At 34.0% G+C, this 14,318-nt stretch overlaps 1 protein-coding gene across 1 annotated transcript in view; it reads right to left on the bottom strand.

Annotated features, from left to right (window-relative positions):
- Positions 1 to 14,318, bottom strand: part of TTC13 (tetratricopeptide repeat domain 13) — a 48,067-nt gene that overhangs the window by 14,673 nt on the left and 19,076 nt on the right. The window contains exons 6-15 of the mRNA XM_026844574.1: positions 14,011 to 14,103; positions 12,814 to 12,930; positions 11,902 to 12,012; positions 9,493 to 9,575; positions 6,658 to 6,799; positions 5,166 to 5,340; positions 4,595 to 4,751; positions 3,318 to 3,448; positions 2,841 to 2,973; positions 2,261 to 2,353 (exon numbers count right to left, since the gene is read on the bottom strand). Of these exons, the coding sequence (XP_026700375.1) occupies positions 2,261 to 2,353; positions 2,841 to 2,973; positions 3,318 to 3,448; positions 4,595 to 4,751; positions 5,166 to 5,340; positions 6,658 to 6,799; positions 9,493 to 9,575; positions 11,902 to 12,012; positions 12,814 to 12,930; positions 14,011 to 14,103 (1,235 nt within the window). The remainder of the gene's footprint in view (positions 1 to 2,260; positions 2,354 to 2,840; positions 2,974 to 3,317; positions 3,449 to 4,594; positions 4,752 to 5,165; positions 5,341 to 6,657; positions 6,800 to 9,492; positions 9,576 to 11,901; positions 12,013 to 12,813; positions 12,931 to 14,010; positions 14,104 to 14,318) is intronic.

Raw genomic sequence — 14,318 nt, 5'->3', positions numbered from 1 at the left:
CCAACTGCTATTATTACACCTCTTATTTGACTGAACAGCTTATATCTTTGTATATATTGAACAAACATGAAAGCTGCCACTTGTCAGCCTGAATAACCTACTGCTACACCTGGCTTTCAGGTAGACATGCTATAGAAAGAATTCAGACTTAGTCATACAATTATGTGAATAACTTTCAAGTTATAAGCCAAATATAAAGCAACATATGTCTTCCTGACAAACAGTCAAAAGACCATAAACTGATCTCAATTACCAACAAAAAGGTGTTAGCTCTGTAGCCTATTGATATCTTCAATCAGCAGACATTTTACAGTTGAGTAATGCAAGGAGATTGTAAGATCTGTATAGTCCATTAAAAATAAATTGTCATTTAGAAATCATAGTGACTAGAACATGCTTCAAAAGTAAGATAAAAATAAATTTTAAAAAGGTATTACCACTTAATCCATTTCTTTTATCCCTCACCTCACATGAAATCATTGGGAGGGAATCCAAAAGCAGAAACAGATCACTACAGAAAGCTGACCAATGAAAGCAACTATCACTTGGGATGCAGCATGATCAAACAAGTACAGGTTTCCAGAATCAAACAGATGCAATCACTATCCAGTACTAAAGTATGATCAACTCCTAAGGCAGTGATATTTGTTCCTTCCCCAAAAATGCAAATCAGTAATTTTCAGAGAACCACTATCTAGCTATCAACAAAGTATGACCAAAATGCTGATGAGATCTCCAGAAGTCAAGGCTGAGCCAAAAATAAAAGGTCAGAATTAGATTCACTGTGGGCCTATCATTCTGAACATTCATGAAGCTTATTTCAGATTTCTATGAAATCACCAAAACAGCTGGAACAGTAAAGCATGAGTTTCGCTAGCATTCTCTAATGAGTAGAAAACAAGTAAAGTCCTTTGGCTAGTGAAAAACAGAGTTGCTGACACAGAGATCCCGTACAGCGGCAGACTAAATGCTCAACATTTTTTTCAGTATGGCAGTCAAGTGTTCCTATAGGAATGCCCTTCTGCCAGCACAGATCACCTAGAAATTAAGCTCTTACTCTCCCATTTAAAATAAAACCAATAAGAAATAGATGGATGGAATACATCCTTGTCTCAAAGTACAGATTGTTGTGGTTTCTGTTGCATTGTACAAATGAGAAGAAACAGCAGTTTGGAGCCCAACCATAACACTTGGCTTGAGAGAAGACAGAAACCTGAGCGTAGGACCATTCAGGAAGCAGCACATCCCGCAAGGCAAGGACTGATCTGCACTGGAGTTTAGCGCTACATTGTAACCACTCCCTAAAGGGGAGGCTGCTCGGGTCCATTATGTAGAGTGGAAGGAAGAGTGCAGACAGATTTTCATCAGCTTCTGTATGTGAACATTAGAATATCACTGTTTTTCTCTGCTTGAAATAACTCTTGAGAATGCTTTGCTTCCCTTATCCTCATTTTTCCACACAGTTACTCAAAAAGGAAAGAAATAGATCTAAAAGCAGAGTGGAAAGATTCAATACTTCCCGTGGTGGGGGGAAGGAAAACAAGATGAAACCTGGTTACATATCTACTTACAAAACACACTCTGCTCCTGTGATTGACAGTGATGTTGCCACACTGAGTCTCTCACACTTCTACCACTTCATGAGAGGTAGCACTGTTGTGACTACAATACCGAGTCTTGCAGCATGGGAGAAGATGGAACGTACAACAGTGGTTGAATCTTTTAAATTTTACCTTTATTTGGATGTGCAACTGTTACCTTTCACAGGTCACTTATTTTGTCATTATTGCTTTATTTTGTCCTGCACTGAAAACAACTGAAAGAACAACGTTTTTCCTCTCTATTGTAAATCGGTATTAAAGCTAATAGAATAGCATTGTTTCACTACTGTTGCCACTATCTTTGAGAAGCAGCATTTGGGAATATTACAACTGTGAGAAACCTACTCCAGTTTTTACATTTAAGGTAATGTAGGAATTAAAAACAGCACATAAAAATATGCATCTTCTGGATCCTAGTTAGACCTTGCCATATCTCAGTTGTACAACTGAAATTCAGGAAAAAGAGGAAACTTCATGAGTGAAAAACTGAAGTGCACAAACCCCAAATAGTGCATTAGAAAATGTAAAACGAATATTAAAGCAAAACAATAAGCATGTATACATTCAATACTGTAATATGCTGTGTCAAGAACAGCCGGTAGGTTTTGGTACAATCCCTTAAGTGTGTGTGGGAAGGCTCTTTGGTAAAACTCTCATACCTGATTAAGTTAATGTGATTATTGAAACCTCTGCTAAGGCTTCGGGCAGGCATTTGGTCCAACCAAAGCACAGGCTGGTCAGGATCAGCTATCCTACAAAGATGAAGGACATTAATACTGGCACACATTTCACTCCAGGTAACATTCTTAGTTGAGATTTCTTCACATACAGTATAATATTAGGCAAAAGCTAGAATTCAGAGATCACAAAAAAGAACTTTTTATTGAAATTCATGTATGATTTTCATAAAAAAACCCAACTCATAAGCATTTTATGTTGCTGGCATTTGCAATTGTTAGTTTTTGTTAGCCTAAGCTGCAGTATATCCTATGATCTTTCACAGCTTTGTGAAATAGCAGAAAATGCTATTCCCAGCTCTTTCCATCTTTTAAAAAAGAAAAATAGAGTATTTTCAGAAATGCACTCCTTGTACCTAAAACATCCTTCTATCAGAACACACTCCAGTTCCAGAGTGGCAGCAAGTGTTCATTTTCTCCTGTGACTTCAGCCCCTTGGTTAACTGAAGCATGCATCATCACCATAACATAAGGCTCCTTCCCTCTCTTCTTTTACCCTTACCTTCGCCACTTTACAGCAATATCAAACATATCTCTCCACTGCATCAGTCGGGTCTTCCCATTCATCCGAACTTTTGAGTTTGCCCAAGTCCGCTGCACAGCTTGCATTACTTCTAGAGCGGCCAGTCCCATGGCTGAGGGTGGGGGAGGAAGACAGAGGGACAAACAACAACAAAACCAGAGAACCAATTAGCACCAAACACTCGTTTTCATACAGGTAGGAGAACTGAAAGAGGAATGCAATATATTTATGGGACAAAAATTGCTAATGACAATAAAATTTGGGGCTTCATGATTTCCAGTCCCCAGTTAGGTCAAGAAACTCTCGCGTAATGATCATTTTCAGTTTAAACTTTTTATCTGATTTGAAAGTAACAGAGCATAAAACTAATTTGCAGATAGCAAAGGTATAGCACTAAATTTTTACCACATTGAATTTGTTTTCCCTATTCAAATCTACAGAGCATTTTCAGTATACCTCTATGTATTCTTTTATTTGGAAGAAATCCTGGTGTCTCATACTGCATCATGGAACCCAGACGATCAGCTACACATAAGAGCTCTTGCACGTCAGGCTTATAGCTTTCAAAATTCTGAAATAACACATCTCTTACAGAGGAGAAAAACATGCATTAGACATAACTTGTCAACAAAAGTCCTGAAAGTTGTAAACCAGTTTTGTTTGTCTGATAATCAATAACATTTGTGTGAGAAATACTTAAGAGCAATATAAAGAACACTCATTCCTCCTCTCACTTCAGTGAACACACACAGTACATATCAGTAACACTACCTCACATAAAATCCTGGTCTTACCGAATTCAATGCAGATCATGTATGTCACAACCAGTATTTCACATTCAGACTTACTCATAGTAAGTGATACTAAATAAAGTTCAGATAATACATTATCCTTCAGTGTTACACTTACCCTAATGAACTTTTAACACTAAGAAAAGAATATGTATAGAAACCAGAAGCCTTACTCCGGAACTTCTCCCTTAATTCTGTAAAAGATTCTTGTGCTAAAAGGTGGATGCTATTCCATATACATAAAAGCCATAAATTTACAACTCAGCAATTTTTTACACACATAACGTGAATACATGAAAATATATCTAGAAACTAGTTTACAGCAGAAGAAATTGTCATCTTTCCTTTAGCTACATATTTTTTAGCCTATTCTAATAAATCCTCTGCTTTGTTGACTGAAATCACCCTCCTCCTAAAATACTGGTTATCTAAGTTACTCCAGAAAATATTATTTCCCAGTGAAAACCACCTGCCATTAAAAAAAAATCTATTAAGTATCTAGGAAATTACACCTATAACAAAAAAAAACCTCCACAACTTAACATACAAGAAACTGTAATAAGGGTGCTATGTAATGCTACATTTGTCAGCTCAAACTTATCAATTCCTTGACATTATTTGCAAGAAAAAAAAAAAAAGAAATGTAGTTCATCAGTAAGGCCACAGATATGAAACAATATTATGTGAATATTATTATGTCAAGACAGAAGTGAGGAAAATAATCTTAAATTCCATTGTTCCTCTTTTATGAGCTAAACCAATCCCAATCCCCATGGTTTTGAAAAGGATTTACACACTCAGTGGAATTCCACTTTCATACAGTATTAAACATTTATGCTCTTCCAATGCTTTGAAATAGCACTTTGAAAAGTCAAGGTGAAAAAACCATCTGGAGTAGGTTTTTTAAAAAAAAAAAAAAAAAAAAATAAAAAAATTACTCACTTTATATGTGGTTGTAACCCTGGCTGTTCTTCATAGTTTTCTATAAGGAAAGGAAGATTTTTGGCCCAATGGTCCTTGAAATTTCCAGGAAGATCTACATCAATATTATACTCTGTAAGAGGGGTATCCAAATGCGCGTGCAAGTACCTAGAATACTCTAGAGAAAAGAAATAAAATTAAATACTGTTTGTACAATCAGCCTACTTATGTAATTACATTAAAAAAATCCCTCAGATTTTATGTTTGTCAGTTATCCAACAAGACTTTAGTAAGTCATTACTCTCTGATACTTTGATTTTGCTATTAGCTAATTTCCAGGACAGAAGTAAGTCTACTTCAACTAAGTATCACAACACTCTTCACCATTATACAGAAGTGTGTATTTCATTTGTGGCCCTAGTTTTTAACTGTATGAACAAATCAGTGTGCATTTTTTTAAACAGACATGCTCAATAGTGCTCATGAAAACGTATGTTTTCTTTAAACCAGCCATAACTACAAGCATGCTTGCACTTTTAGGTTCTTGATGGATTTAAGAAAATTTAAAAAAAGAAAAACAATTTCAGCTTACCTCGGAGGTACTTCACTTTCAGATATTCTGGGCTGGCCTTCTGACCTGGTAGTGGATCATTTAACATAACTTTAGTCTGAGCTTTTATGCCTTCATAAAACTGTCCCATTGCAACATGGCTGAGACCTTTCATGTACTGGCATACTTCATTGTATGGTTCTAGCTGTAGACATCTCTAGGAGATAAAAGAAACAAAGCACCCATAAATCAAGAGCGCAAATGAGTATCTTCAAATAAACTAACCTGTTTGGTCAGAAGACCTGCATGAAAAGGTTAACTGATTATTAAGATACACTTCCATCACAATTTTCTTTCAACTGATGGTGAGTACTTAAACTGTTAGCAAATGTAAGAAAAAAAGTATTTTCAGTTTCATTAAAGGGAAAATAGAGAAACTTCCAGTGCAAATATGCTTATGATCACACTTTAATTGTTATGAAAACAGATCATGTCTGCTCTAATGATATTAGCACTACAGAAGTTTCAATGGTAGTTAAATGAAATTAGACAAAACATACTCCTAACAGTATTAGTATTAAGTCATTTTTGGCTAGCTCAACATATATACAGTACCATTTCTTCCATCCATAATCTTCACTAGTACGCTTCATTATGTTAGTCACTATTTACTATATGTTAAACACATAGCAAATTCATATTTATCATTCAAAAATTAATGCTCTGATTCTTCTAGCAATACATGTATTTAGAAGAGCATCTCCATCTTAAAGGTTGAAATACCTTTTCAATTACACCAGTACCACAGATTGTGTTATAGAAGGTGAATGTGTGATAACACACATTAAGTGTTCTCCTTGGGATATGCACACACTCATTCAGATGTAATTGTTTCCACATCTTATTTAATTCCTTGTTTTAGGGATATGGACATATGATTAACATAGGCCTTTATTGTTCTGTCTACAAAAGGAGGCTGTTATTTAATTCCAATGAAGAGAGGCAAGATTTTGTTTACCTATGGAAACATGAACACTTTTACAAGCTAAATTAATTGTAACATAGTCTGAATTTTTCAAAACAAAGAAAATGCCTCAGAAAAATTAGATACATAGCGGAACTTTGTATGCTTATTTTAAGCTTAAAATTACAAAGAAGACTACATTCCTTCTTCCATCAGATTATGAAAAAAACTTCAGGTTTCAAACCAAGTATTAGCAAGAACACAATTACTAGTTTAAAAAAAAAACAAACCAAAACAAGAACAGATAAAACACTTCAACCAGAGCTTGGTTTCAGAAATTCATAAAATAGTTAGAGAAACTATCTTAGTTTTAGCAAAATTCCATTTTTAATTAAAAGATGTATAAAACCTTACAGTTTTTTAAGACAGCCTTCACAAAAAAAAAATTTAGTTCAAATGCACACACATACTCAGAATGAAAAACTTTGACATTTGTCCATTTTATTGCACTTGTTGAATACTAGTCCTTGTAAAACATTTTAATTCTGTATTTAATTAGGGCCTGCTTACCTTAAAATTCTTCAGTGCTTCATCTAAGCTACCATGATGATAAAGCATCATTCCTTTGAGCTGTAACGTCTGAACATGATTATGATTTAGCAGCAAAGCCTTCTGGAAGCTCTCCGTAGCTGCATTGAAGTTGCCAAGTTCTCTAGGTGGTTCCATAAAGAGGATAGTGAAGAATACAGAAGGCAACAGTGGCAATGAAATTACTTATTAAAGGTTGTTGTAACACATCCAAAGAGTAATCATTGAAGAGGAACACTTTACTAATGGAAAATTTCTTTAGCAAAAGCAGTAATTCTGCAACTCTTCTTTGGTGGTAATAAAGAACAGCTGCACTGAGTTTTTCACTCACAGAACTGTGTATTCTGAAATACAACCCCACAAAAACACAAATCTTCACAACCCTCACTGGACATAAGACAAAAACCACCCACCTATGGTATTCTTCAGAAACTAAAAGAAACAAAACTTCCACAGAAAGCATTTTCAGGAAACACTATCTATGATAAGTCTTTTTAACTTCTAAACACAAACACATTGTTAAAACTATACTAGCTACTTAAATGCTCAATAAGAACAAAGCATGAAAGCTGAAACTAACTAAAAATGTATTGACTGGAATTACTACATATGCAGGACAACTCTTAGTAAAAATAGCCATGGAGAAACTGTCATGAAAACAATAGATATAGAACACGACTTAATTTTTCTTAAGTTTTTTTATTCAGTACACTGATTCTTTAAGAACATGAAATTATTTCCACATCAAATTATGAGAGATGAAATTAATCCAAACAAGAGCAATGCCAGAAAAAACAAACAATATTTACTAGTTTTATATACATTTGACAAGAAGAATTTTTAGATGGAATAGTGATTAACCACAGCTCTTTGGCTTCCAATAAATGCACAAACAGCAAAGTCTCTAGATTTGAAGAAAGAATAGGTAAATTGCTATAATTCATGTTGTACAGAAGACAAATCAAACTAAGAATTATCTATTTCCACTATAAAAAGAATTCTTTAAAAGGTATTTTTAAGCACTGTATTTAAAATTTGTTTGATGCAGAAGAAAGCAAGAATGAATTTAAAATACAGAATTTTAGAAAGAAAGAATTTGGCAGCTGAAGTTAGCAGTGCCCTGTTATTCCTGTCTGTTTTAAGATCCGAGTGTTCACGGGAAAGTAATTCAGACTTATAGTCAGTCCCTAATCACAGTGTCCTTAGTTACCAAACAATATTTGATTTAGTTTCTGACCTTCTCTAACTGCTGAGCATTTAGAAGAGTCAACAGTAACTATGTCTTGTACATTAAAGTTCTTAAAAAAAAAAAGGTAGATTTCTTTACGTTCCTTCCCTTATTACTTCATGAGGGCCAGAGAACTTTTGGAGGCAGGGGATAGTGAGATGGAATAAAAACAAGTTTAAGGTGATTAGGAATACCCTGGTTAAGTGACTTTTGCTTTGTAAAACAACAATGCAGTGCAAAATGAGACAAAATTTAAGGTTTGCTTTCTTCTCTCCTTCAGAATAAAACTTCTTAAAGTTTAAGGTTTTTTGGGCACAGAGTAGAACGGCTGATTAACTGGAGAGGCAGTCCCACATCCAAATACAAACCAAAAAAAGTTAAAGCATTTATTGGAAAAGGAAGAAGGCAACTGCCCATCTTCCAGGCTAAATTACTGACTATTGTTTACCACCTTGAAAGTACTTAGATACCACAGTAACAAGTGTCACAGAAAAACTCATGAAGAAGTTAGTGATTCTACACTGAGTTCAGAATTTAGATACTGTGGTAAATAAGGCACAAGTCCACACAGCAAAAATAACAACAACAAAAAAGTGACTGTCTTCAGATAATATAGTATGTTCTGTATGCTGAGGGAAGCATAAAACCTTGAAGAAAAAGAGCACACAAACATGTAATGCTTGCACACCAACCCTACACAATTTAACCCTTGCCACATAAAAGCCACTTATGTTGCAGCAGCAGCATCTATGCTGTAGATCAGTGCTTTCCAAAAATAAAAATATAAAACAGGAAATAAAAATATAAAACAGGAAATAAAAAGCTGGTAAGACACAGTAGGTTGGGAAAAGAACTACAATGATCAGAGATATTCAGTTGCTGACTATGTTATTTTCTTGCCTTGTTACATACAAGCTGTATGTACTTTTCTCCTTAGTAATTATCTGCAGACCACTTTAAAGTATTACATTTTATTCAACTATAATGTAAATTTTAAAAAACTAAAAAAAGTGACTAATTATCTTACTAAATAGAGATTGCTTCTTTTAAAATGATTTGATTAATAGGTAAGAAACTAAATGTCTATATTAAAAGAACCCTAAACAGGAAATTAGTTAAATTCTCAGCTCAGAACTGTAAATCTCTTTGGTGAGAGATTGATATAGGATCTAGCAGTTCTAGAAAATGAGGTGCACTATGCAATGAGTTTTTCATAAATTTAAATAGTACAATAATTTCAGGTGGCAACTAATGATTATATTAATCAACAGTTCATATTAAACATTTCCATCATTTAAAAATAATTCAGTAAACCTAAAACACATCTTACTGAAAACTGCCATTCACCTAACCTTTGAGTCTGGGAGACTCAAAGGGCTACTGGAGACTGAATTACAAATACAGAGCAAACCTAAAAAAATATTTATATTGAACATATCCTGATATAGCCATACTGGCTGTAGGAGCTACCAAATACACATATGATAACTCTGCAGATTTTTGTAGCAAATGTGTAAAACTCAAAGAGTGCATCTTAAAGAACAGTCAGATTGAAAACTGACTTTAAAATTATTTCTGAATGCAATTACCTGTAGGCTTGTCCCAGACTTTTATATGCATCTATGAAGTCTGCTTTCTGCTTCAGAGCTTCTTTAAACGATTCAATGGCTTCCTACAGAAAGACACCAACAGAAAAAAATTGTCACTTACTGCATTTGTTTAATTTTATCACCCTCAGTAGTTATTAACCATGGATTTACTTATTTGTCAAAACCACTGGAAGGAACAAACAAGGCATGAATTATCACAAAATCTATAGAGTACTATTCGTCATATAACAAATGAAATATTGAAACATTCTTTATAGTTATGACAGGTTTAGCTAGAATTCCTTTGTTTAATATGCTATGGGAATGAGTTATTTTTTTAATGTTTTAATAAAATTCAGAGAATCAATCCTTTCAGAGTTTGCTTTCAAAGCTCAGTCTGATCCCTAATGCAAAGCAGTCTCTCCTTAGTCTTCCTTTTACATTCATAATACACCTCTTATTTTTTGCAATCCAGAAGACTCCTTCCAATCTATACTGCCTTTCATTGTTTTATTGCATTTTGTGTTAGTTGCACAGTTAGCAAACACTCTCTTGAGGGATTACATAGTAAGTGATCATCTTCACACAATAGTATGTACTGCTGCTGTGAGGAATACAATGTCATAACAATAAAATAGCTAAAAATTACATGCATACATCCAAATCTTCCTCCTTGAACTGGTTTTGATTTGATTAAGATCTCAGTTTTTTAAACTGGACTTGCTATATAAATTGGCAAATGCAGTATTGAGACTTAGAATTAAGGATGGAGTAATCAACCACTTTGTATTATGAAGGAATGCCTGAAAAGTTATCTTGAAGTCTAGTGCAAGAAATTAAATGCTGTAAGGAAAGAATCATTAGTATCTTCAGTCAATTTAGAGATTCTTATTCAGAAAAACTATCAACTATATTCTGAGCACTACAACATGTATGAAAATATCTAATGAAAAAAATGTAAGATAATCACCTATTATTACTAATACACTAATGTTCTCTAGGTGAGTTTTAAAAACCAAGATGATCATTCCCAAAAACAATGATCTAAAAGCAACAATCTCTCGCTCTGCCACCGCCACCTAAAAAACTCAGTTTTCAGCAAGATGATGTGTATATCCTTCCCCTGAGAGGCAGCCTGAACCTGACTGGAAGCTAAGGTATATCTGGGGATGAAAAGCACCTCGGTGACAATCTTTCAGAATTTTAATATTAGAGAGGGAAGACACTTCTTTGAGGAATGAAATTGGAAGAAGTGGTGGTGCAGAAATGTGTTGATCTGCACATCAGAAAGAAAACGTGTCTGTTTTGCAAACTGAAACATTGTTTAACCTTGTCAGTTTTATTTCCACAATCACTTTCTGTGCTCTATGCTGCCTACATCAAAAACCAGCTATTCAATCAGACTATTATTTGCAATTAACTCATTTGACTGCAATAAGATACAGACAGTAAATTCATCAATGACAGCCAGAAGCTTTCACAGCATACACTTGAGAGTGTTGAAAAAAAATACCAGTTTGGGTACTAAGAAAACTGCAAAGTAGTCTGTCTCCTAAAAAGAGAAAAAAGTGCAGTGATTGACTATAAAATGTACTGGGCTAAAACTCATGCAACCCTTAATGTAACGCAAGCTGTTAGCAGAGGTTAAAAAAAAAAAAAGCTTCCATTCTGTGGGAATTTAGGAATCACACAGCTGCATCCTCACTTTTCAAACTGAACATTTCAGACAATGTGTTTAATTACTCTCCCCTCAACAAAAACTGCAGCAGTCTCTAAATACTTTACAGGCAAGAAACAGGTGCAGTGTTACTACACCTGAAATGTAACAAAGTTTTGAGTCAGAAGATGGTGAAACATTAAAAAAAGCACGGGAAGAGTTTACTTCCCTGTTGATTTTAGAATCTGAGGGAGCAACTGTTTTCCCTCAATTTAGATACAAGCATTTCAGAATCAACACATAACTGAAATACATATGCACAGATGCAGGGCTCTCTATCAGCAGTTTCCTTGATTATCTTCTAGCTCATTCAAGACAGAATCTGAAATTATTTTCCTCTTCATCCCTTTCCCCTTCACAAAACCTAGAGCATCTCCATTCCATGGAAAGACATTTTGAATACAACCATAGAGATATTAGCAGAGGTGCCAAATACAAACACTCCATAAACATGTCAGTTATCACTGATCTACCAAGGTCCAGCAAGACCAGCAGTATTTACATGTCATACCATTAAGTACTACAGTCAGCAATGGCACTTTTTCATTTTGCTTGCACTCCTTTGAGTTTAAATAAAAAAATCTGCCTTATGTGAGATAAAAATGTGTATCAACACCTATGATATTTCTACGATTTTATAAAAGTAACTTCAAATATTGTTCTACACAAACTGTTATTTAACATAACTTTACCTTCAAAAGTCCTCTGTGAAAAAAGGTTAAGCCTTTATAAAGCATAGCTATAGGCTGATTCTTGTTCAGTTCCAGTGAGTGCTGAAAATCTTCATGGGCTGTTGCATAATCCTGTGATAAAGTAGATTTTAGATGACAAAGGAAACACTCTACAAATAAAGATGAATAAGTGGTTTTATTTTTGTAAAAGTAAAATAAAGAATTTTGTTTAATATATGAAGACAGTTACAGGACTAAGCAGTAACAAATGTCAGCTGCCAGTCAATACCAAAAAATAAGGAATGCACAATACACTTCCAACTTTTACAGCAAGTGCTATATAAAACACAGTAAAGTAAATGGAAAAATAGCTGGAAACAGTGAAATCAGAAGAATAAAGTTGGAACCAGCTATTTAGTATTCACAGTCTTTGAAGTTACTTGTTTTACATTAAAGTGTAAGAACAACACACATCGATTACATAGCAAATAGGATGTTAGCATTTTCGTAGGGGTTTTTTGTTTGTTGTACAGTGTGCTTTTTGTTAAACATATAAGGCAGTTACTGCCTTGGCCATAACTGTTTTCCTTTTTAGACTGACATTTAACAATACTACTTAAATGCAGCTGTATGTTATAAATCAAGTCAAATTCTTTATTCATATCCTACTCCTCAAACACACAAAACAATCCGAGATGTGCATGCAAGGTACTTGCCCTCTGATTCTCTGCATTAAATAGATACGCAGATGAACTACTTGAAGAATACCTCTGAACTGTCAGAAAGACAACTACGGGAAAACTGGGGCCTTTGTTATTATTTTCTTTTTTTATTTAAATAGGAAAAAAGCTCTTGAAAAACTGGAACAACCAACAACAAAATAATCAACATTCACACAACCAAACCCAAACAGAATCCCTCAAATCCACTAACCTCAGATATGAAGTAAAGGGTACCTCTGTGCCTGTAGAGCCGTGCTGATGGTTGTAGCTGAATAGCTTTGGTGAGATCAGATAATGCTTCACTGATTCGTCCTAGTGGGGACAATATCTAAGAGCATAAAACAAAAACACTGTTTAGAGCAGACAGGCTGAACAGATTTGTTTTAGAAATACGAAGATTATTCTTTTTCATGTTCAGCAGTAACAGAGTAACTGTATTTGCTAGAACAGGCTGGAAAGATCTAATATAAATTTCAGTACTTACTGCTTTTAAACCCCTATAAAAGGGAAAATCTGAAAGCATTTTTCTCAAAAAAAAAAGTCACTGTACATGAACATCACCAATAACATTTTCAAAAATCTAGTATTCCAAATAAAAATGTCAGCCAAAGCAGAATACTCTATTTCAAGTCATTTCAACAGATTCAACTGAAAATGTAACTAAATTACTCTCATAACCCTTTCCATTTTGAAAAAATATTCCCATTAATGGAAAATGGTCTATTTTCCAATTATTTGAATGCCTTTCACATTTTTAGACCAAGATTAACAAGTGTCTTAACAAATCATTAAAGACATTAAAATTGTGAATTACCATTTCATTTTATGGCAGCTAGCATTATACGGTATGCTAACTTTAATAAATACTTATGCTTTTGATTTGTCTACAAAGCTGCTTCTTGAAAACCCATTTTCTGTGATTTAATTGGCAAAACAAAACACAATCTTCAAAATGAAAAATATCTGTGTATCTGAATGACATTTAACTTATATGCATAATGCAAAACCAAAACATTTGATTAAAAACTCATTCTTTACAAGTTTTCATTTTATCAATTAGTCCTAACAATAAATTTACTAAGGTGACACTAAATACAAACAGTAAGGTTCAAGTGATATTTTGATTCAAAATATTTTTAAAAAGCCCAAACCACACATGATCTAAACATTTAAAACATAACAACGTGCTATTTTATTGGCTATAGTATATGGTATATGTTTAATTTTAAAAACAGACATTCCACAAATTACACTGTTTGAGAGCAAGTATGTATATTCTAAAAGAAAGGAAGAATATTCACAGAAAAACACGGATAAGAACTTTAGTCATTATATCACTGAAGAAATACGTGAAGTAACTGCATAATCACAACTTCTCCAAAAATCTGAAGAGACAAAGAATGCTCACTTCAGCTCGCTGTTCAAATACTTCAGGATGATCTGGTTCTAGACTAATCACCCTACTGAGCTCAAACAGAGCAAGTTCAGCATTTTTCATATCCTGAAAAGGAGAAAAATAAACATGGTAAACAACACTGTGCATACTTAGAGTAATATATTCTGAAGACTGAAGGACAAGAACCTTGAAGTTTCTGAAAGTGTATCAGTTTACATTGAAAGTCCTTCATCCCTTTCCTAATAATATTAAGATGTAGTATTCTACAAATAGCTGAAAAAAACCCCACATATCTGCTGTAAACAAGAAAAATAAAATTT

Source organism: Athene cunicularia, assembly GCF_003259725.1.
Source record: "Athene cunicularia isolate RWA chromosome 3 unlocalized genomic scaffold, athCun1 chr3_part1, whole genome shotgun sequence".
Taxonomy (NCBI): Eukaryota; Metazoa; Chordata; class Aves; order Strigiformes; family Strigidae; genus Athene; species Athene cunicularia.
The sequence above is the reverse complement of the archived record's forward strand: the minus strand, read 5'-3'. Positions and strand labels throughout refer to the sequence as shown.